This window comes from Rhyacophila brunnea, unplaced genomic scaffold (genome assembly GCF_057557595.1).
Source record: "Rhyacophila brunnea isolate RB1 unplaced genomic scaffold, BYU_Rbru_1.0 scaffold_2, whole genome shotgun sequence".
Classification (NCBI taxonomy): Eukaryota; Metazoa; Arthropoda; class Insecta; order Trichoptera; family Rhyacophilidae; genus Rhyacophila; species Rhyacophila brunnea.
This window is the reverse complement of record NW_028232859.1, coordinates 23,910,657-23,936,701: the sequence shown is the minus strand read 5'-3', so window position 1 is coordinate 23,936,701 and position 26,045 is coordinate 23,910,657. Positions and strand designations below refer to the sequence as shown.

Sequence of the window (26,045 nt, the reverse complement as noted above, 5' to 3'; positions counted from 1 at the left end):
TAAAAGAACAAACATCCCATCTTAATGGGTTTTTTTTCAGTATGAATTATTATTCAAATATAAATTTGATATTTTATGTATTTATAATTCAATAACATTGTATTCATTTTTTCAATAGGTAGTATGTTTTCATTTAATATCTTCAAATGTAATGGGTATTATTCAACATAGAATTTTGGACTCACTTAGCTTTTATCGTGAATTTTAATATTCAGTGTGTCATTTTTGCACAAATAAAATATATGGGGTAAAATTATTTAACTGTGACTAAAAAATAGATTTTCCAATATGTGTATATTAACATAATAATTTTCAAAACTTAAGACGTTTGATGAGTCAATTAAATTCAATTTCAATTAATTGAATATAGTTCATTAAGTTATTGATAACCTAGTTATTCGTGATCTGTTTCATATTATTAATAAATACGTGCCTACATATAAATGAATTGCTTATAATAAATTAAACGCTGATTAGGTACAAGCGGAATCAAAATACCACAATATTTAGATTATTTTCATAAGTAGATGTGTACATTCATCGCTCAGCTTTTTTGAGCAATCTGAGTTTATGGTTATTATTATTATTATTAACCTTTGAAAACAGGTACTCAAAAATTTGACGTGTGGCGGAATACATACAACTAGCCACAAAGCCAGCGGTGCAAATCAATTCCTTCTCACACGTAAATAACCGCTTCTGAGAGACACATATAAACAAGCACATCTCGAAAATTCACATACTCCGTGAACGAGCGTTTCCATACAATATTCATCCTTTTTGTATAATATCGAGCCGGTGTGTTGAATGTTTAGCGTATAATATTAATTTATATATTGAATTAATATTGTAGTAGTGAAGTGTTCTGTCGTGAAATTATTAATTTTGAAATATGACACTGTTTACGGCGGCACTGGCATTCCTGGTGGTGGTAGGGAGTACTACAGCCTATGATGGTAAGTGAATGTTTTTCTTTGGTGACATCAAGAAAATTAGTAAGGTACCTACATGAAAATGCTTTTATTGATCGATTATATTTAAGGTTATTAATCGAAACCAATAATTAAATATTACTGATTCATAACAATATAATATGTATTAGAACACAAAGTATAATGAGTCTAGTATATGTATACGACAGGAAAATGCATTTTATATCAGTATAATATAATTGACATAGATGTGTGTTATATGAAAAATGTCACTGAGTTGATTTATTTATATCTCGTGGTTATTCATTCTGATGTCATAAGCAGTCAACTTCACCTTGATTTTTTTAACGTTTAGAATACATTTTAATAATAACTTCATGTTTATAAATTCAACTACTTTAAAATACTTATTTAAAAGTAAATATTTCTAAAAAATGACATATTTAATTATCAATATTAATTAGTCAATGGTAAAATCCATTGTTCTTTGACTTACCGACAAACTATTGATGTTATAACACCCAACATTAGGTAATAGCATTCAGTCTTCTAATTTAGTATAATATTACCATTATTTTACGAAGTAGGTATTGAAAAAATCTATGTTTATATGAGTAATATTGCCGCATAACAGATGTTGGCTAATCCGCCTCACATTTTTAATGTTAATATAAGTGTAAAAATACAGTAGTACATATGATAATATAGAACTTATCAAAGAATATGACACATATAAGTTAATTTGTGTTATAATATAAGTAAAATTAACTAAAAATAGAAAATAACAGTATCTTTAAGCAATATAATAAAAGAAAAAATAATTATTATTAAAAGTTAGAAACTTAACCGAATCAACAGCTGATACATCAACTTTAATGATATAGATCAACCGCACAATAGACAGCATCGTGCAACACGGTGCGGTATAATATTGATTGTACAATACATAATATTGATTGAATTCAGAAAATAATAAATTGTATAACTTGATAATGAAGATGGTATATGTTGTGTAATAATATGCTTTACAAAAATGGATAATAATAATATGTCACATGCTTTGTGGAATATTTTTGAGCAATATTAGAGATCGTCCTGCAACAAATTTAATAGTCATTTAGTTGACTTTCTAAAAATTAAATTATACATAACTTGTTTTATTTTTTTTCTTTTCGTTATTGGGGTCAAGAATATTAATACTGTTTTTCAAAAAATGCTATCTATACACTTCATAGGCACATATACTTCGTTTTTTAAAGCATGCACCTATCGAGAAACTATGACACACGTATTCTTATTCCATACCCAAATAGCTACTTTTGGGGATCTAGACATTAACTAACAGAACTCATAAGTCAGTGATACTATAAAAACCAATATATATATTTATCTTATTACTAGCGTAATGTTATAGTATACGTATTATTTTTACCAACATTAAGTTAGAACTTTACAATCAAATAAGTTTTAAAACGCAATTTAATAACACATAATATTATACTAATATCGATAAAACACCAGTTTTCAGGGCTACCTTATCAAAATCTATTCAAATATAATTATATAATAATTTTCTTAAAATAAAAGTTATTGATCTTGATAGTTGCAATGTATACCTACGTATTTTTACTATAGTATAAATAATTATTATATGTGTGTAAACTACACTAAGATGACATTCGACAACATGCGTATTAACATGTTTCATGCCCAGATTCATTTTGAGGTCATAATTATTAATTGATATCAGCTCAAGATAACTACTATAACATTGCAATGCTAATGACATTTTGTCATACTGTTTAAAATTAAACAATATATAATTAAGTAAGAATTACAAATGCTGTATCTTCTAAATACTACAAGAATTCGTTTTACTTTATCAAAATAAGTACAGATGCAATTTAGATATGATTAAGTTATACTTAATTACCTATGTAACAGGAAAAATAATAAATTTAATAGGAACTAATCATACGTGCATATATTATTACCATGGCTTGACAACCCAGCATTCAACCAATGAAGTTTCTGCCTGCCAGTCGACCTTCGACTGTTTGGACTGGCCATCACGGTCTTCAACATCAACGAATGTGAAGATACAGTATCATTATATGTGGTGTCGTAAACGCTATCCACGTTGGTCAATATATCCCCCGCAGCAGTGGCGAAGGCTCCATAGTAGGCGATTATTTAAAGCCTACCTACTAAGAAAAATAGATCTTCAAGCAAATAATTTAAATTTAAAAAAAAATACACCGACAAATCCAAGATAATTGATAGTCATCTATCGTCAAAATTCAGAAGTACATAGCTTTATTTTATAAATTAGTAAGGTTTATAACCATAACTACTGCCGCATGGATTCAACAACTATGTTATGAAATATTCGATGGGAATTTAAGATGTGGTTTGTATGCGTTTTTAGTCACGTGACGCCACTGACGCTAGTCTGTCTGGCTTTTTATTCCGAAATCATAGGCTGTTTAGTTAGCGCTTACATCCGCACATTTATTCAAAATAATTAAGAAGATAATTTAAAAAATAATAATAATCACATATTTTAAAATGTCTAGCTTTACGGGTTAAATTATAAATTGTTATCGAACATATTATACACAACAACGGATATTTTCAAAGATGATAGATAATATATTTTGAGCGTATGTTACGTTTATAAATGTTTAGGAAAATACATAATTCAATCGAATTGCTTATTTATAAACTAATTATATCAAACTAATTGAGATTTTGAGATTCAGTGTACCTATTCATCAGTAGTAATATAGGGTTATCTTCTTATTTCCCTAAAATATATCTGATAAGCTTGGTTACTCCACAGCCTACCTCTTTCCAAAAGTCACCCTTCGCCTCTGCCCCGCAGTCAGGTAGCCCTGTGCGAAATCGTAAAACAAATGCAATAATTATAAATAAGTACTAAAAATATTTTAAAAGATATTATTATACCTAAGATACAAAAACATTTTCTAAAAATAATGGTAGGTAATATGCTTAAAATCGTTAAGGGTATTTTCAGATATATGTAACATTTCTGCTACGTCGAATGTTCCAATTTAGTAATTCATTATTTTCAACTTAACACTCCTCGATAACAGAAGAATTTCAAAGCAAGCGAATATAGCATTTGCTACTATTACTTGCGTTTTATCAACTTAATTGAAAATTAGTTATTAATATATGATAGTAATATTCTAAATGTATGTAATATGAAATTCACTATTAAATTGTAAGTCGTGCACCACAACATATTTGCTCACATAGAGAGCAGTACAGAGCAGATCGTATTCCATTATAACGATAAATAAGGGCGTGATATATATAAACTTAAATAAGTTTCGTCGGTTTAAACATGTAACCGTTTAATTTTAAATTTATATGAAGTATTAAATTTGTTTTTTTCGATATTTAAAACAACAGCATCAAAAAGCATTCGTCCAATAAATGCATTGCGGTGTTTTGACTGGTGTCTTTTCTTTTATTGATAACTCGGATTGTTTAATTACATTTTGTTGTATTATCATTTAGCACAGCTATTTTTAGTACTCTCGCATTTACATAAAATAACTTAACGTCAAGTTCAATGTCATCTGATTAAATGTGGGTATCTTAGTGCGGTATTCACAATACCACGACTAATTAAATGTGTCTACTATCCACACGTTTTCATTCTACACAAAAACATGCGATTTGATCTAAAATGTGGAGGTCAGCCAGCACAATGATGCGACTGTGAAGCCGAGAAAAATATTTGAGTTGTAAACTTCCGGTAATTAATTTTCTGTCAGGAAAATACGGACGTAACCGCGAAAAACGAAGTATGCACTATCTAGTTTATATTTCTTAGCTGCAATGAAAAACATTTTTTTTTATATTTCAATGCCACGGTGACTAAACTAATTTACTGACCACTATTTGCTAGAAACGAGAATATGAAAACGATTAAGAATAATAAGTTTTCAGTTACATGACAACACTAACATTTACATATCTAAGATTAAATTATACAACATAACCAAACTGTTTAAACTGTAAGTCCCAGGGTCTTGTGTGAAGGTTAAAAATTAAGAAGTTTCGAATAAACTGTCATAAAATACGTATACCATGGCAATTTCAGAACGCAAAATGTTGCAATTTCTCCGAAATTAAAAAATACATTTAAAATATTACCTACCGAATATATTTGACTATATAATGTTAAATTAGATTAAAATTTAAAATATAATGCACATAGTGTTGACAAAATAATATTTTTAAAAAGTGCTATTGTAACTGATGTACCAAATATGGCTTTGGTTTGGCTAACATGACGACATTTACAATTAGAACATTCATGGTATAAAAATATTTTATATGATCTTAAATTGTTAATGCCAAAGACGAGAATAGGAAAACGATCATAGTGACATAAACCGTTTTTCTGCAAATATTTCAAATTATTTTAACTTATCTCTTAAAGATGTCAAAATTCTTCATTCTTAACCTTTACAAAGCACATTTGCCCTTAAATCAAATGCTGATTATATAAATTTTAGATAATATAATGATAAAAATAATATTTTATTCAAATAATATAAATATTATCTGGTAGGACCCTAAGCTTAATCGCGACACTCAATGATTTTTGTAGATATAAAAGATCGTTAATTTTGGTGTAAAATCATACATACCTTCACCAAATAATTTCACCTTATATTGAAAAAAAAATAGCATTCATTGTCCACTCATAATTAGTACAAATTCATCATAATTAACCATAACTACACGTATTAATGGCAACATCCGCGGATATGCCAAATTTTAGGTACGTGAATAAAGTTGAAGGTTAATTTTACCATTATATTGTAGACTGTAGGTAGATATATTTCTGAATATAATAATATAATATGTAATTTGTGACGCCAGATTTTCTCAAAAAACCCAGGTCTAAGAGTAATAAAAATTACTATGGATATAACGTTATTTTGTCATAATATCCTTGTATTGTTTGCATGACGTCTTTGCCATATTATTAAATCAGCAGCGACTCATTATGGTTTACCTCAAACTTACATTATTTTTTAAAATGTAAATATATTAATATAATACGATACATAGGATAATATAATATTTTAATATTGAACCATTTTTAAAAAATCCATCCTTTATAACCCGATTATCTATAACCAGATTAAACTCAATGATGACAAAATTGTTGTTCTACTTCCATAAATGATTTAGTAGTGATTCAGGGTAACTATTATTATAGAATTGGTAGATACTTAATGGAAAGTTCTAAAAAAATCGGAGCTTGTTTATTATTAACTGCTACATTATAGTCCATCTGCTTTAAGACATCAGTTAGCTAAATCGTACATGACGTCTATGTCGTTTGACGTATGTAACATTGTATCTACGTATAGTTGACGTTTATTACATCCGAAAATCTATCAAGCACGCAGTTTAACCATACATTAGTGGCACTGTTCTTTAATACTTTACTTGTTTTTCTTAATTGGTGATATTATCATAAAACAGCCGAATAATAACACAAATACAAAATAAGTTCATTAAAATTCCAACGACGCTTGTAAAATATTACATCGAACTGATCATGTTGATATTCCACGTACTACTGTTATTAGATCTTATATACTATTGCACGAGGGAACTGTCAAAGCGAGACAGCATGTTTATTCCAACTAACTGCCGTCCTAATTCGGTTTGAGTAAGTATAATTTTAACTTCGTTAAAAGTTGGAAAAGTGTTTTCCTCTTCTATTCCGACAAAAATATATATTGTTTGGGTATTTGAATGAATATATAAAAATTATCTAAATATTTTGTAATGTACCCATGATGATATCGCAGATGTAAAATAGGAAACACGGATTACGTTTTCATTCCTTAAATCTCTTGTACCTACCTATTTTTCGCATGTAATAATAATATGCATTAATATGGTTATCTTTGGCATATTTTTAAGACATTTTAGGAAATTTCTGAGTCTTGTCTCTCTTTTCTTTTCATACACAGATGTGAAAAATATGAAAATATGTAAAATTTATATACTTATTATTCAGTACACGTGTAGTTTACGGAGTATAGGTTCAAAATGCTATATTTTTTGCAGATTTCTAAGGATTTACTATATAGAATTTAGTGCAGGATATTGTAGTGAAATTAATTGGTCGTACCTTGGAGCTTTTTTGACGACTCGCCTATCGTCGAAAACAAAACCTTACCATAGTTTATAGACGCAGATTTCATCCAAAATTGGTAATGTTTCTTATTTCATAAAAAAGTAATACATACACTGATACAAATTCTGATAATTGATTATCGCACATCTCCATCACAACATGTCGAGCAAAAAAAACCTCTAAATTGCTTCGTGTCTGCGGTCAATTCACCACTTATATGACGTGTGCCGAGATGATAATACTACAGACCATCTACGCCCTGCCCTGATCACGTTTAACTAGTTTTGTTGTTTGACCTCGTCAAACTTGACCTTTTCCATCATGTGTGTTTTCCCAAAATACTAAAAAATAATTTAAGTAGGTAAATATTTTTAAAAATACCCTAAAAACTAACTACGTATGAAGTCATAAAGAAATCAATAATTATAGTAAACATCAAAAAACAGGTAATGTTCAGCTACTGCAATTTTATTTTCACTAAGAATATTATATTATCACACTAGTTTTGCCAACTTTTTGTATTTACTTTAGTGCAATGCATATAAAATAATTACAAGATAAAAAGAACATTTTATATACCTCGTTTTTAAATTTTCTGTAGAATCATATAAACTTGACAATTATATGTATTAATAAAAACTTTTTATTCTACTTGATAGAAATACTAAATAAATATTATAGAATACAGAAATGTCATTTTGACATTTCATATTGATTTCCATAGGAACGCACGTATATATTAATAATTTAGTTGCTAGGACCCACTTAACAACCAATAACAGTGAGTAGTAAATATTACTTTTAAATTTGTTTGAAAAATAACTATAGAAAATCTATACTTCATTACAGTATTAAAACTTCTTTGTTGTCAGTCCAGATCTAGCTCTAGCCTCCACGACACTCGATCCTCCGCCGCTCTTCTTCCTTATCAACTCCTTACTGGCGTATTTCTCCGCATTGTCTCTCCTGCGAAATCTTGATCGTCTCACGGTCTCACACCAGTCACACCCTTGGGAATCCATAGAGCATCTTTTTTGGAATGCGGGAGTCGCTATAAAATTATAGTAATTTGGCGTAATTGACATACGTAGTAGCATATTTTTAGCTTTCGTATAATTTACGAGGGACTTTATATTACAATATAACAATACCATAATTATTATAGTACGGTTGGGTTACTGTACTACAATCATCATTATTATCATAATTATCGATTTTTTTTTCAAAATAAATGTTAAAACAACGACAAACAAGTAGTATATAATGTAAAAATGCATTGTATACATTGTTTCAAAGTGAGTTAATTTTACAAAAATGATATTGGAGGCTTGTAAAGTATTGAATTAGATGTTTCATACGTGATTAATATAAGCTAATTTTATTATTATATATACATACATATTTACAAAGGTTTATTTTTATTATATTATTTATTCTCATATTTGATGAGTGTCACTATAATCTCTAATATAAAGCGATACTAACTATCGTTCAATCGCTCTAAAGATGGAATTGTAGCCTGAAACATTTTATCAACATCAATCAATAACTCCAAAGTTTTTGGATTAACATTATATTTCAAAATCAGTATAATGAAGTTCCGGTCATTAAAAACTCTCTTCAAATCGGGAAATTTATGTTACAGCATGTTGTATTTTGTTTTTTACTTTCGTGGAATAGCTTTCTATTGCAAGTAACATTATCAAATTTTCCAATATAGTGTAATAATAATATTAATAATTTTCGTGTTATATTTATATACACATATATATATATGTATGTAGTAGGTGTAGGAGTAATCATCATTTATGGCACTACATCCCTTAGCGGGTATTGGCCTTCTTCAAAAACTTCCATCATTTTGGACGATCCAGCGCCGACATTCTCCAGTTGCTTTGACCGAGCATTCTTAAATCTCCTGTGGCACAGTCCAATCATCTCAATTTCGGTCGACCAGGTCTTTTCTTGCCCTTCTTGTATACCCTCCGGCATTCTATGCACGTGGCCGATCCAGCGCAGTCTCTGCATGTTCATATGACACGTGATCTTTTCACCCCTATAAAGTATGACTGTAGAGCTTCTCATTATATCTTGAACTCCAAATGCACTTTCTTGAAAAGAGGTGTAGGAATATTCTTGTACAAAATATAATAACTTATATTCAATAATAAAAAAAACCCTGTACCAGCTGCCTAGTTGTCATACTTTCCAACAAAACAGACAGTGTACACAAAAAAAACAATCACGAATAAGTTTAAAAAATAAAATTAATAATTATAGATGTTTTTAAGATCGTATGTATATTCTGAGAATTTTATGAGTCTGAATCCATCACTTATTCACTCACGTAAATACTTGTTTTTTAACAATAAAAAACACTACACTTACGATTTTTTATTCTGTACCTATGTATGGATACATGTAATCATACAAGTGCATGACTGTTATTAGAAAACACTGGGTAATTTGTATCACGGTCATAGCCTATTTTTTTTCAAGTTTATTTGAAGTAATCATGAACAAACTTACACATATAAGATTTCAGTATCGTAAATACAATCAATGTCAAGCGTTCAATAATTATTAAAAAAACTTACACGTAGATACATCATATTTACATCTTTAAAATTATTTTTCTATGTATATATTAGATATTATATTAGGTCAATATGATCATATAAACAACTTTATCAGAGTTATATGACATGATATAAACATGCAATTTATGTCAGGAAGTAAAGAAGGTTAAAAAATATACGAAGACAGCAAAAAACAAAGAACAAAAAAATTATATCCCTAAGCTCAGATAATAAAATCTCATATAAAATTAGCAATTTTATGTTTTTGAGTTCCAGTTCTTGATGAAAGGTTTTTATATAAAATAAAAAGTACTTAATTAATTCACATCGTTTAATCACGATCATTATGAGCAGTGTCGCTCCAAGGGTCGTTGCTGTCCAGATGACAATCCAAAATTACCGCCCACAATATTACAATATACTTAACAACTTTTTAATAAAATAGAAGAAATGACAAAGTGAATTGGCGAAATCAATGCAATATAATGCAATTCATTATTACGTGGATTAAGTACTTAATACCTATTGTATGTACTTTGTATGTCTTATATTTTAAATGAAATTATATGTTTAGTAACATATCGATGGGCAATACATAAAATACATTTACCTATTACTACAATTTTATTATGAAGAAACAAATATCAATATACAAATCCCTATTAGTGTTATTGTTGACTATTCACAACTCCTTGTGTTCTACCAAATATTTTATAAAATTCATATATAAGACGGTTATTATTAATTTATCTGACTTCCAGTATTTGTAATCTCAGGCCATTATTGAAAAATTATGTAAATCATAATATCTTTAATTAAATAAATCTGGAAAATTATTTCTTACCATAGTTTCGAACAATAGAGTAGATTAGAGATATTTAAATAATAATAGATTGTTATTTTTTTAAAATATATCCAGTATATTAAATAACTAGTATAATTAAATCTATTATATTCGAATTAAATAGCTTCAAATTACATCATGGATGTTGTTTCAAACTATGATTCATTAAAACAGGTGTAAAAAACTTAATTTTAGTATGTACCCACTCGAAGAAGTAAACAAATAAATCATATTAATTAACAGTTACTATATTTATAACAATACAAATATCTTATTTTGTACATTTTTTGTTTTTATTTATGACACTTTATACATTTGGAATTTATACCAATTATATTTAAAAAAAACCAGTTTCATCTTATATCACTGAATTCAGCCGCAAAACGGATCCTACATAATAATAAAATATTAGTCAGTTAAAATATAATACATAAAAAATACAATGTACTGTTAAATTTTAAATAATAAAAGAAAAAAATTCCCATAAAAATAATTAAAGTAGCATATAAAATTATGAAAACGAGTGAAAAGGTAGATGACAAACCAACGATCATTGATTAATGGAGTGCTTGGGTGGAGTTAATGACCATGTCAATAGAATAACTATTCGAAAGATAATGAATCTTTGGTATTGAAGAATGAATAGAAAAGTTGGGTTTAAAAAATCAACGTGAAACGGGTCACATTTTTTTGTCTACCTAGTGGGAACGCGACACTGGATCATACCGTCACTGTTCTGGCAGAAGACACTAATTAGAAAAAATGACATATTGAGTTAGTTATATCAAAATGTTCCTTATTTCAAACTTTACCGTCTGGAAACCTTTTTAATAAATAAGCAGTTTTTATTTTAAAGTCATCCTTTTTACGATTATTTAATATACTCACATGATAGACCATTTCAAACATTTTAACAACTTCAAAGTCAAATTACTCAAAACTAGTATTCTCCAGTTAGTGTGTTCTGCCCGAACAGAGACGAACATACTTAATAATTCGGGGTAGTCAAATATTGAATTTACATTTTTAAACATAACCTAAATATCTACCTTTTAACGTGAATAGATTAGTTATGTCTAACAAATTACTGCAGACTCAGATGGAATACCAAGTTTAAAGTTATTTAAACGTAGAAAATTGGCGTGATATCGTTCAATGATTTCAATGTGAACTTTATAATAGGGATACTGTATATTCCAGAAATGTGCGCATAAGAGAAATATAATATAAGAGCCTAATAATTATTGTTAAGTTGTTTTTAAATTCACCGTAACATTGCATGATAAAACCCAGAATTTTATAAACTCTGGAAGAAGTAAGATTAATGTGTGATTTAACAGATTGTTTCTGGTCGAAAAGATCTTCGGTGACTAGTTTCACCGACAAATGTGATAAAAGAACTCCATCAATGGGTTAATTAAATCCGATCGTGAAGATAAAGTACTATAAATACATATGAATAACAAATATAATAATATTGGGTACAGTTCAGTTATGAGGAATACAGCGGAAAACACATTTTTAAAATACCCGATATACTGGATTTTTTGTTAGGTTAACCTAACCCAGTAGTCGGCAAACCGTGGCTCGCGAGCCACATGCGGCTCTTTGGTCCCTTGAGTGCGGCTCTGCCACAAATGCCCTCTGCCCTATTTGACATGGCTACAAAGAAGAAGCAAAGAAAAACGGAAGACGAAACCCGTGAATTTAAAGTTGAATGGACTGAGACTTTCGCATTTATTCAAAACTTAAATGGCCTACCGACCTATATTATTTGTCGGGAAAATTGGCGCATTCAAATTTAGACAGACACTTTACAACTAAACACGCGTCATTTCGCAATAAATATGCTGTCGGTGATGCAAGGAAGAAAGCAGTTGAGGAACTTTAGAAGAGTCATCTAGAGATTTCATTTCAGATTTTTAGAGAGGAAATCATGAGTAAATTGAGAAGTCGTCTTATTGATGAGAACTTGGAATGGTGCTTAAAATTAAAAACAACAACTTACAAACCTGACTTACTCAAACTTTCCAAGGAGATGCAAGACCATTATTCACATTGAGTGTTTGTCAGTTATTATCATGATTTAATTTTATGGATACCTTATGTACGTACAATTTACTTTTTATCAATACATAAGATCATTATTACGTATGATATCAAGCTTTATTCAGTGTACCTATATATAGTTCAATTAAGACTTAAAACTTTAACTAAAGTTTACTATGTTAATAAGCAGTGTACTTACATATATAATTTAAGTTTGGCTCTCACAATAAATCTCAATCGTTGTACTATTGATATTTGGCTCTATTGACGAATGAGTTTGCCGACCACTGACCTAACGCAACCTAACCTAACCCAAACTAACAAATAATCCAGTATATCGGGTATTTTCAAAATGTATTTTCCGCTGTATTCCTCATAACCGAACTGTACCTAATATTGTTATTATTTATTTTAACTATTGTGTCTTTCTGCCAAGAAATAAGAGTAAGAATAAATATATGAATCAACCATAACTCTTGGAAAAAATCTCGTGCTAGAATTAACAAGTTTTGAAAAGAACAAAACTTAATAGCTGTTTTTTTATATATTATAATCTTTGTGTTAATACTATTACACCCTGTTTAGATTCTGGCCAATTAACTCGTTTGTAAAGTGTATAGAAGGAAATTTAATAAACTCTTTGTATTTTCCAGAATATCAAAGACCAATCCGGGCATCAGGAGGATCGTATGCAGGATCTGTAAATGGCCAAAACTATGGCGGCACATATCACACACCCGACAATGGACCGACAGTCTTCAACAGATTCGGGGATCATCCGTCTGGCGGATTTCAAGGGGGTTTCCAGAACGCCTACGCACCACAATTTCCCTTCGCGCAAGGTGCACCACCATTCCCAAATCCCATCGAATTTAATCAATTTTTCCAGAGCTACTTCAAAGCACTCAACAACAATCTTGCATTGTGAGTATATCAAATTTACCAACAACCTTGTATGCCTAACTTTTTTAATGTGTCCCATTTTTGTAAGGCAGTATAAACCAAAGAAAATAATTAGGTACCTATCTAAATTTTATAGGCAATAAATATAATTAAATACTTATTGTTTTAATACATCTGGAGCCGGATTTTGTAAGTGGGGATAAATACGTATAAGCAGTATTTAAAAAATATATATAATAGTCTGAACATAATCACCTGCTAGTACTTACATTATAATAAATATTGCCTCAGAATGTCATCTCAATTCCCACCACATACAGAAAAGTAAGAATTATATTTTAATCCATACAAGAATACAAACCTGTTTTTATTTTAACGCCAGTTTGTCTGATACTCTGTGTCATATACATTATTGACGATAATTTTAAACGCTGCTGGCTTGAACAAAATAATAATTGTAAACACACATAAACACTGTCATAAAAGACAATCACTATGGATGGTTCATTGTGGTATTATAATTGATGCTAAAAATGTTGTCTTGGTTATATAAATTCCTATAAAATGTTAAATTTTCCAATGTCAGCTAGCTTTTTTGCGGAAAATTAGATGAGGAAATATTATATTTTATTATTAGATAAACCTACATATTATATGATTAATTACAACGTTTTTCTTAGCTCGTATTCTTATTTGTCCGGTGTTTCTTTGTCTGGTACAAATCTTGCAATCGATTTTTAACTAACTTCCCGACTAACTAGACATTTGAAACTTTTAGAATATATCAGAACACGATGTCAATGCATTTTTTTAATACTTTTAGCCATCTTTAATTAGAATTGAATTCATGTTCAGTTAATTCTGTTTTGTATGAAAAGTTATTTTGACACCATTATTGGTTGCTAGGGGTCTGGGGTCCTAGCAACTAAATTATTAATATATACGTAGGTTACTATGGAAATCAATATGACATTTCAGTATTATTTCTATCAAGTACAAATTAAGCTAGCCAAGTCAAGTTTATAATGATTCAACAGAAAAATTAAAAACGTTGTATATAAAAGTTCTTTTTATCTTGTAATTATTTTTATATAACTTCAAGAATAATATCTTTTAGTATGTATCAAAATAATATTTATTGTCATTTAATAGTTCCGATATAATTATATTAATTTTAACCTTATATTATATCAACTTCTCTTTATATAAGTATATACACTATTTTATAATATATAAATTATTTATTCACCATAACTGTCTTCACAATCTTACCAATAACTATTTACGTATTATTATAAAATATAATATTCTGAAATATTGTCAAATATTAAGAACTGCTATTTTTCTTTCACAAGGGTTATGGACGTTTTTGTTAACCATACAACACAAGTTTTCTTCGGTGTTTGGTTTTGGTAAACGACTTTTTATATCCCATATCCAATTAATCATTTTACAGTTACCGGTTCCCATTTGAGACAAATCAACTGGATTACTACCGGCCACATGAGTACTCTAATATGTATGTATGTGCGATCAGTAACTGTAAGCTCATGCAAGACTATGGGTTGCTTTATTTGTTTAATTAAACAATTGCACACCACATAAACGGCTTTATAGAACCACATTTCATGCTTTAATGATGCACTTACTTCCAAAAATATTGCTTGATTATACTGTAGTGCGAGAAAAGTGTCCATTTAAATATGACGGTCTCGCCGTATCGTTGCAGTTGGCATAACATGACGACGCACGACAGGTAATGGCGGACTTAGGGATTGCAATACCGGTATTCCAGTGTTTATCAATACCGATTTTTTTCTAAAAATCCAAAATACCGGAATTTTCGGTATTAAGAAACCACACTCGTTTACGTCTTGAAAATTAATTTAATGTTGTTTTTCATTACTTTGTACTGTATTGCCTATTATTTGAGTGTATAAGTTATGTGCTACTAAAATGAAAATATATTGACTGAAACCAACGGAGAGGTTAAATGATAAAACAAAATCCATCAAATATACCTATTTATAAAATTGTTCGGATAAATTAACATAATATTATTTCGAAATAGAAAACATCCGTAAAAAATTTTCAATTATTCTACAATACAATAATTATTATTGATATGACTGTATAAGCGTTGAAAGAGCTTTTCTCGCACCCGCAATTATTTGCACTTAATGAACTAACCTTTTAGAGGGCTTTGGTTAAAATTATCAATATATTGAAATTATTTGTGAAAATTACCAGTTCTACAATAATATTATGATCAATACATATTTTTTAACGTAAACATGATAAATGTAGGTAGGTAGGTTTTTGCTATAAAATAATGTTTTAAAGAGATTTTAATAGCTATATTTACCGTTTTTTTTTTGAATACCGGTTAATACTGGTATTCAATAATTTATACCGAAAAAACGGTATTGATATTTTCATTTGGTATTGAAATCCCTAGACGGACTATATCCGACTGAGCCAACTGCTCTTATTAAATTCAAAATGATTCAAAAGTAGATGCTCGTAAGTACCAAGTCGCATATAATATCAGATATCCGAATGATAATAATGACAGCGTTATTATCACATATTTGATACCAATCTATATCAAATTATTGTACTTGTTGGATCTAAAAAAATATTAATACTATCGACCGGAGGGTACTTGTTGGAATATGAATTTAAATTCAAATAAACTTTTTACCTAGTTTATTGCATTAATTTATTATGTATGTTAGAATTAACTGTAATCATTGTCAGTATGTATTTACCATTGGTAAGTGCACATAGTGCCTGAAGATGCCGAAATGCGAAACCCGGGTCGCAAAAAACGACTCAAATGGAATAGTACAAAACTTAAATTGTATTAGGATCTAATAAAATTGAAACATTGCCGTCTGCAATGCTGCACGAACAACGCGCCATTTTTTTATCTCAATGCTATACGGCTCTTTTCGGTACGCCAGTTGCCGTTGAACTATGATACGGTGAAATTTAATACGTACAATTTAAATGTAACAAGTTTTACTATTAGGTGCGAGGGATCATTACTGCAATTTTCTTGGTGGTTAATTCATGTTTTCTTTTCTTCAATTTTATGGTGGTGGTTATCTTTGTTTTCTTCTTTTCTTGCAAATCTTCTTCTTCTACACGAACCAGATCGAATAAAAGGAACGTCGGTCATTCGTTATCCTCGTCCAGTGCATCGTTCAGCTTTTCTAATCCTGCTAAAGAAAATAGCGGGTAAATTGGTATTATTTAAATTATAATTTATTAACTCTAAAATGCATGCATCGTATTAATTGTATTGTTGATGAACTGATTATCACTTCATCTGATCACGCAATCAATTTAGATATTTAAAGTTTTAACAAAAAAAAATGTTTGAAAGACTATCAATATCATTATATATTATGATTTAATAATATACAGCTTGCCAACCCATATTATGATATACAATAAATACTAAATAATTAACTTTATGAAAAAAATCTTTCGCAAAGAATTTTATCATTTGAAATACGTGAAAAATGATAACTTAGTTTATAACACAATATAGGAACACATAAATCTATAAACGTAAGTATCGTTCAGTGTACTGAAAAGTTTTATAGTAATATTGGAATGTTGTTGCCGTGACGTGAAGATAATATTGCTTTCGCCTAACTAAACTATTTAGGTTTATATAATATATAACATATTTTTAAATAAGTGGGTGAGGTATTAATAAATTGTCATACCCCACACCCGTGTTCCAGTACACTACGCACTGCTTATTTTTGAAGGTCACCTGTGTAAATTAATTAAAATAATGTATATTATTGATTTACTAAATATTTTATCATAAAACTGCACTGAAACCTTTACTCTTTATTTTTTTACGCTGGCGTTTATGTTTGTTTACGTTGGCATCTTTTCAAATTGTCCATTTTATTAGAGCATAACTAATTTATCGTCACACTGACAGCTAAATGCACTACTTATAACAACCGACATCTTCTTATACGAGTATGTTTTCTTGTTTCCTTACTATTTAAATAATATTATCAGCTGACATTTTATTTAAATATTATTACTATTTAACAAAACTTCTCATCCAACCAATCAAAAAAAAAAAAAAGCTATGATAAGCTGGTGCATGATTTATATATATTAATGAAATTATGATAACTTTAGCTTTATTGAAGCATGTATTATAATAATTTTAATTATTCTAATAACATTCTAAGCATGTGTATACAATATTACGGTGTCAATGAAATATTGAAATTTCATTTTTAGTTCATAACGATAAACCAATAAAATGCAAGTGTGTACGTCGGATATTCTCCCTTACGTGCGATATATAAGTATCTGAATATGATTTTAATACATTGAAACGGTTCATAAAAACCACAACATCGTAATATTGTAATTATGTAAAAAAAAAAAAAAAATCTCATGCGGAGACTCGTATCTGTTATTGACATGCACGTGTATTTAGCCTACATTATTAAAATAATTAAATTTAATTATTACATACCTATATATTATAATATTCTAATTAAATTAATAAATATGTAAAATAATTAAATTACTAAACTTTGTGATTATATTAAAATATGCGTTATCCTTACAGGGCCTTCGCCAAGAACATAGCCAACCAGCAAGCAGCGTATGAGGCCGCACAGAAAGCTTTCCAGGCCACAGCAGCCAACAGATTTGGATCCAACCACGGCTTCCAATATGGCGGATTCCCTGGTGGAAATGGAGGAGCAGCGTCAGCAAGTTCCTCCTTTGGACCAGGGGGTGGATACCAGTCTGCATCTATCTATCCTCAAAATCCCGTGAGTAGATATTATGTCGATGAGTCGATTTTTGGGCACCGTATCATCAAGTACGGATTTATAGTATCTACGTCTCTAGAGTCTCTAAGCTGATTTTTAGACTTCTTTACTTGAGGCTATTCCGCTATATGAATACTATCACTATCTGTCACTTTCCTGACGGGAGCATCTGTTGTCTGTTCTCGCAAGCTGCAGAATTAATCTGCCATTGTTTTACGCCAATTGGGAGAACAACCACTATATTAAAGCCGAAAAGACGAATACGATATAGCAAGCTCATATTTTTCTTTTTTACATTGTTTCTATTTTACAAAGTTTTTCTTAGTTCGTATTCTTATTTGTCCGGTGGTTCTTTGTCCGGTACAAATCTTGCAATCTATTTTAACTAACTTCCCGACTAGCTAGACATTTGAAACTTTTAGAATACATCAGTACACAATGCCAATGCATTTTTTATTACTTTTAGCCATCTAAGAATTGAATTCATTTTCAGTTAATTCTGTTTGTATGAAAAGTTATTTCGACACCATTATTGGTTGTCTGACTGGGGTCCTAGCAACTAAATTATTAATATATACGTGCGTTTCTATGGAAATCAATATGACATGTCAAAATGACATTTCAGTATTATTTCTATCAACTACAAATGTTTTTGATCGTTTAAGCAAGTCCAGTCAAGTTTATATGTTTCAACAGAAAATTTAAAAACGTTGTATATAAAAAGTTCTTTTTATCTTGTAATTATTTAAATTTTATTTTGTACGTGTGTAGAATCCTTTTTGGATAATATTTTTTTTATATTTGCGTGGCATGCTGTGATCAATTTAAACTTATAAATAAATTTAACTTGAATTCGAATTAGAAAACCCATAACATGGCCATTTCAGATTTATTATAATTTTATTGTATTGCATTATAAGCTTAGTAGTGTGATTTAATATTAAATTAAATCAATTAAATGTCTACTGCTCAACATAATCAGATTGTTCCGACACCCACGCCCGCAGTATAAATATAATCATAAATCCTTTCCCGTTAACAGTCGAACCCCAACGTTCACACCAGATTCGGAAGCGAAGGACCAAAACCAGGTGGTAACTTCGGTGTCTCCTCTTCATCATTCTCCAGCAGCTCAGACCTGAACGGAAAGAGGACCAACTACAAGGAAGCGTCTACGACCGTCAATGATAACGGAAGGATCACCACTCACACCGTCAGAAGTTAAATCAACAATAATTATTAATATGGTGAAACTACATAATATTATTCTGTCTTGCCTTCAAATAGGATTACTGAGTTTCTATTAATTTAAAATAAAGGCAAATTTTATCAATTATAATACAAACATGTTTTTCAATTACTATATTATATAAAAAAATATTATAATGTTTTGATACCTCCTGCAGCTTTAATGATAAATATTGATGTTATTTTATTATATTTAATTTAATTGTTATTCTTCGTAGTTTTCCAATTGTATGAAACTATCATTTATCTCAATCAATCTTGAGTATATAAATATTTATAATAATATGAAAAAAATGTATATTTCTAATAAAACCATTTATAATCTCATTCTGTTATAAAGTAGAATAATAACTTGTAAAAACGTATTGCTTACTATTAATATAAATTGAAATAGTATGAGACGTATAAAGTATAATCGAATATTTTTAACTGAATAACACAAAAATATGAGGCGTCTATGTCCACATTTAAATGTTTGTGGTAAACCAAAATTTTGTGTTTCAATCGTAAATATTTTTGTTTTATTTTTATCCATAGTTTTTTTTCTCCTCGCATTGTATTTTCAAATTAGAGCAATACGCTCATTATTATTAACCAATAAACCTTTTATTGCAATAAATATAACCAAAATATAATTTGACATAATATGGTAATTAATGTATATTTATAAATTATGGCTTAAACATTTTTCGAATGGTTTTGGTGGGTTTGTAAAGTTATAGAGCATTATAATGATAATGTGTGAAATTACACATAATAATATAATATTTTTTATTAGATTTTTACTCTACTCTTATTGACTTATCGGTTTTTCGAAACAGACACCCCATATATCTGATAAATTATTTCATTTTTATTTTTCATATATTTATAATAAATTATAATATTGCTTTTATTTATTCTTTTGTGGTTGTATTCTATGTGGGTATTGTATTTAACTATATATATTATATACTCGTAGCTATATAATTTAAAACGAGAGCTTTCATATATTTTTTTTCACTATAATTTTATTGCATTTGTCACTGTGTATGTATTTAATAAAAAAAATACAAAAAGATTACAATAAATATTACAAATTGTAAGTATTGAAAAATGTAAGAGTTGTTTAGAAAATGCAATCGTATTTTTTAGATAACAATATTTATTAAATGTTGTGATGTTTTATATTATGTTTAATAAAAATATATAGGTATATAATATATTATAGATATATATAATAGGTAAGTACTTATGATATCAGTAAGGTATAAAATAAAAAGGTATTGAAATAGAAAATAAAGAATATTCATAATAAATATACAGTAGTTTTAATATTTTTCTCATAAATATAAAAAAAACCCACTCCAATTATAATTTATAATTTTATTTTATTAATTCTTTCAATAACAGTCTTGAATAAATAATTAATAACAACATCAGAAAATTATGTTTTTAATATTAACAGATTTGAAGAATGGGAAAAAAAGGTGTTTCTACTTGAATTTAATTTCCTTATACCATGCAGTAATTTGTAGTAAAACAACGCTTTGTTGGTGTGTAGGCTAGGTTCATTCAACATGTCGAGAACAATATTTTATTTTACTTTGAGGTGTATTATATTTCATATTTTATGCATAATAAAATTATGTTATTGCCCACCAAATACAACCATTTCAAAACGAGTTCAACTAATAACATTTTGAAAACAAAACTTAAACTTTTTACTTTAATGGAAAGGCTGTTCTATTTTTCCATCCAAGGCAGGCTTAGTAGTGGTTTCTGTCGGATACCAGGGATAAACAGGTCGAGGAGTCGGACTATAACTTGGTCTCGGATTGTACACAGGATGCCTTGCACACGTGCAACTGGTTACAAAATGAGGATTCCACCCTGCAACCCCATTGCCATTGCTGTGTCCGTTGTAATGATACTGATCATTTGGATTCACCAAAGGGACGATCGGTTTCCAGTGTGACCAACCACTCGGCTTGGCCGCCTGAGAATTATGCGTTGGAAAATTATTAGTATATGCCGAATAATCTGGCTGACGTGGGATATCATTCTTTTCTTCGTTGCCAGTCGAGGGGTACATATCATTTGGGTATTCATTATGTCCTGTGTTTATATTGTACGGATGATACATAGCATCGTTTTTGTCTTTTCTCAGTAAGTATTCTCGCCAATTAGATGGCTCAAAGATTGGAGGTTTTAAAAACAACGATGGCTCTATAATTATGGAAGGATTTTTTGATTGCGCAAAATTTGTATGGTCATTTTTAGGTTTGGTTATTATAACGGAAGGCTCTTTCACATCGGGTGATACTTCATCCACTGTATCTTCTTCATAGTTTATATCCTTAGGATGGACACCAGAATACCCTTTAACAATTGGAATATCATCATCATCACCCGCCGACGCACTTGATGATGGTTTTGATTGCTCGATATCTGTCGATATTTTGACATGCACGTCAGTAGATATTTTTTTGTCTGTATTCACATTGGTATTGCCGTCTTTTACGAAAGTTATTGTACATTTTATTCCATCACAGTTAATTTCTGGTTTAGTTTCAACGTTTTTATCTGTGCTTGGTATTTCTGGATTATGATTAATGATTATTGTGTTTGATTTTAAAGATCTTTTCTTATTTCTTTCGCTGTTAATATTTTTAAAACCACTAAATTCATATAAACTAATTTCAGGAGCATTTCCAGAATAGCCCACTAAACCCGGACTGGAACCTTGCCTCGATACTGATGCACCGCTATCAAAATCCAATTTTGGTGATATGCCGACACTGTATACTGTAAAATAAATAAAAAAATTATTTATTGACATGGTAAAAAAATGGAAATAAAATTGGGAATATCGTTAATTTAGCATAAAAGTCATTAAATACACATGTAAATAAAAACAACTCATATTGTTCTACAGTTTATAGATCAAAATTTACATAATAATTATTATATCACAAGTATCGAGATGGGAAAATATGTTATACGTCATGATTATAACATGACCATACAAAACTAGTAACTGTTTGAAAACCTAATTATATTTTAGAGAATACAATTAGAATTCGGTGAATAGCTTAGACTGGCTTAAAGATGGGTGTAATTGATTATTTAACTGAGTAATCGATATTCGATAACCTTATAAAAAAAAGTAAATCATATTACTTGTTACTTTTTACTTAACTAGGATAGTAATATGGTTTCATTTCCTTCTTATTGATGGATTTTAATGGAGTAATATTAACAATTAGATACACACATATGACAATTTTATTTAGCTTGATCAAATATATCTTATTTAAATAACTTAGAAACACTTGTCATTACTGAACAAGAATTTTATTATCATCTATGTTTAAATCTCATTAAATTTTATATCCATACCTAGTAGTATAATAAATCAAATCTTATGCACTTAAATATCATCACCAACATTTAAACCAAATTAGACACATGAAAAATGTATTTTCCAAATTTGTTAATTATAAAATGAATTAAAAGGTAAATAGGCACTACATACCATTCTCAAAACTGACAGCACAAATTAGAATAATTGAGAATATACTTCTAGCAGATATTGGTAACATTTTATAATATTAATATATGAATTATTTATTCTACGACTAAAACTGTCAAGACGATTTGAAATCACGATTCTTACTGATGTTTTAACAAATCTTCTGTAAACATCTTCCAGTAAAATTACATTTAATTGAGTACCCGAGATTGCGAAAATTGTCATGCGAACACCTTGCTTAGAACAATATGTCAACGAAGGTCCTTCGAATTGATGTTTTTTCGCCAGAGATATTTCAATCACAAAAAGAATACACCAATAGAATAGTTTGATAATTATTTATATTTTTTTGAAACATGATTAATTTAACAATTACAATTATATTGAAATTATCTCAAAAACATGTTGGATATAATATGTAGGTACTTATATAAATATTATTTAAATCATTTATCAATTAATTATTAAAGATGTTTTAAATAATTTACTAATTACAGGGGTCTACAAGGAAAGGGGGGGTATTGAAGTCTGTCTATGGTCATTTCTCAAACTGTACCTACTCCCCAACCATGTTTCTGTGTGCGCGTCTAACTAATTACAAATATGATTTATACAAAGGTGGTGAAGACAGTCTTCTTGTATACAGATAGAGCATAAAATTATGCCCAAAAAAAGACCACTAAGTATACAGAAGTGGCAGTTACGTTAACTAAAAATGTCTTCAGTCAAAGATCTGGGTGAAGATTCAACATCTTTGGACATGTACTAATTTATATCGCAAGGAAAAGGACGGCAAAATCGTATGCAGAAAGCAATTCATTTGGCTACAAAAATTCTGTAAATTACAAGCTACAACTGTAGCAGGATGGGAATAGGTAATAAGCAATAATGTAGCGCAGATCGCTCTTGTATCATCGATGCAGGTCAGCGAGGGCCGGTTACAGTATCGGGCGGCATCCGAATAATTAAAATAATTACATTCTAATTTATTACCTACGCATAGTTACAATTAATAATAATTATTATTCATAGCAGAATAGTAACAATGATAAATTATCGCATGGATATAACAAACGTAACTTTAGTTAATACACAGTCAAAATTTTGTATTTTAACTTAACGTAAATTCTACTGATTATACAATAGTTAAATAGTTTTATCAATCCTACGCGACTTTTTTTAATACGATGTCATTTTCAAAATACGGACTCTTTCTGGAGTTTTGACACGTCATTTACAGTCGGAAATAACTGATTGATATCAACATTTTAATACTATTTACTGTATACCGATACTTAATAACATAATTATTAATAATTTATTTACTCCAGAATTCAAAAATAAGTATTCTAATCGATTTAAGTTTAGTACTTTTCCATTTGAGGATTTTTGCGATCCTGGTTTCGGTTATCAACATCTTCTGCCACTCACTCGATTATGTATAATATAAATATAATTAATAATAATATTAGAAAATGAATGTTTACTAATAATTTATGTATTTTGAAACGCTCTAAATGTGCACATTAACAGAAACAATGCGACTTGAGTTCCTCTGTCCCATCAATTTGAATTAGATTGTTAAGATAAAAGGTACCATCATCAGTAGTTTCCGTTTTTCAAGCACTTGTGTTATTTTTTTGTTTCTTCACATATGCATTACGTACAAGCATAAATAATTGATCAATTAGTAATATTCTTTATTCGTATTCGTACATAAATCATAGCTTATAATGACGTACAAGTTAAAATAACAATAATTTGCTAAGAAGAACATTAAGCTTCAATACAAATTGGTAATTATTGTACGATTTGCTTGAATTGTGTATTTTATTTAATAAGAACCGAAAATTAAAAAATAGTTCTGCCTTGATGACGACAATGACCGATGAAAGATACCCATGTATTATAATTTATAGTGCATAATAGTGATACATTAAGATGGTTGAAAAGAAATATAGGTACTTGCATTGTATTTCAATATAAAATAGTTATCTACCAAACAAGGTTAGATTTTGTCAAAACCGAAGGATGTGTTCAAGAAATCTCGTCTCGAGAATTCTCGAGAAATTAATTTTTGTAAATTTCGAAAATTCTCATTTCTCGATAAATTGTTACAGGGAAAAAATAGCAATCGGTGTTGAAAAAAAATGATTCATAAAAGCTGAACAAAAATCTCTCGAAAAATTTGGCGGGAAAAGTTAAAAAAAAAAAACAGTAATGCTATGTATTATTTAAAAAATGCGGCTTTATTGATCTTTCAATAATAATTCTTTTTCTTAGTCCATATTATCCGCTCCTTAGTTGAAGCATATGGACACTACGTGGACACTGACGCCAGTCTTCTTGAGCCTTTCCAGGTCACGCCAGCCTTCTGTAGCTGCGCTGTATGCATATTATTATTCTGGATGGCCTTTAGCGGCCTTCCAGGGCGCCTGAAACTGGTTGAAGTGAACAGGCAGGCCATGTTGAGACTCTCTTGAGGTATCCGTAGCACATGACCGTGTCAAGTCCAACTTTGTTTCTTCACCTTTAAAGTGACTAAAGTGAGACTGTACTAGATAGACTCACTGCATAGATTCCCAAACTTGTTGCCTACCGCCCTCTTTTCAGAAAAAAAAATCTCAACGCCCCCCCCCTGAAAATCTACATTCTTTTAACTTTAATCGATCAAACAAACAAAAAGATTCATTGACTAAATGACGTTTGTTTATGTATCTATTATATTAACATAAAGCCGTGTCCATATTGGCAACCTCATTAAATGTCGATTAAAATAATTGTTGGGAAACAAATTTTGATAATTATCGTGAAATTTAATGAGATTGCCAGTAGGGATTCCAATCCCGGGATCCCGAACTATTTTCGATACCTATGAATCCCGGGATTGGTAAACATAATCCCGAAAGTTTCAATTTTTATGGAAAATAAAATAAAAACGAAAATATAAC

At 29.4% G+C, this 26,045-nt stretch overlaps 1 protein-coding gene across 3 annotated transcripts; it reads left to right on the top strand.

Moving 5' to 3' along the window:
• Nucleotides 1–608: 608 nt before the first annotated feature.
• LOC147072089 (uncharacterized) lies at nt 609–20,522 on the top strand. 3 transcript variants are annotated; one of them, XM_085946429.1, is made up of 5 exons: nt 659–956; nt 13,257–13,527; nt 16,666–16,749; nt 18,125–18,332; nt 19,375–20,522. In XM_085946429.1, the coding sequence occupies exons 1-5, from the start codon at nt 893–895 to the stop codon at nt 19,555–19,557; spliced, it is 810 nt and encodes a 269-aa protein (XP_085802555.1). In that variant the 5' UTR covers nt 659–892; the 3' UTR covers nt 19,558–20,522. The 3 variants fall into 3 exon arrangements, with proteins under 3 accessions (XP_085802557.1, XP_085802555.1, XP_085802556.1); XM_085946430.1 differs by lacking the exon at nt 16,666–16,749 and adding an exon at nt 14,963–15,025; XM_085946431.1 differs by lacking the exon at nt 16,666–16,749 and having other exon boundaries at nt 609–956.
• The last annotated feature ends 5,523 nt before the right edge of the window (nt 20,523–26,045 follow it).

Coding starts and splice junctions, on each gene's coding strand:
- LOC147072089 (XM_085946429.1), top strand. CDS start 893: ATGACACTGTTTACGGCGGCACTGGCATTCCTGGTGGTGGTAGGGAGT. Junction 957..13,256: donor GAGTACTACAGCCTATGATG/GTAAGTGAATGT, acceptor TGTATTTTCCAG/AATATCAAAGACCAATCCGG. Junction 16,750..18,124: donor CCTGCTAAAGAAAATAGCGG/GTAAATTGGTAT, acceptor TTATCCTTACAG/GGCCTTCGCCAAGAACATAG.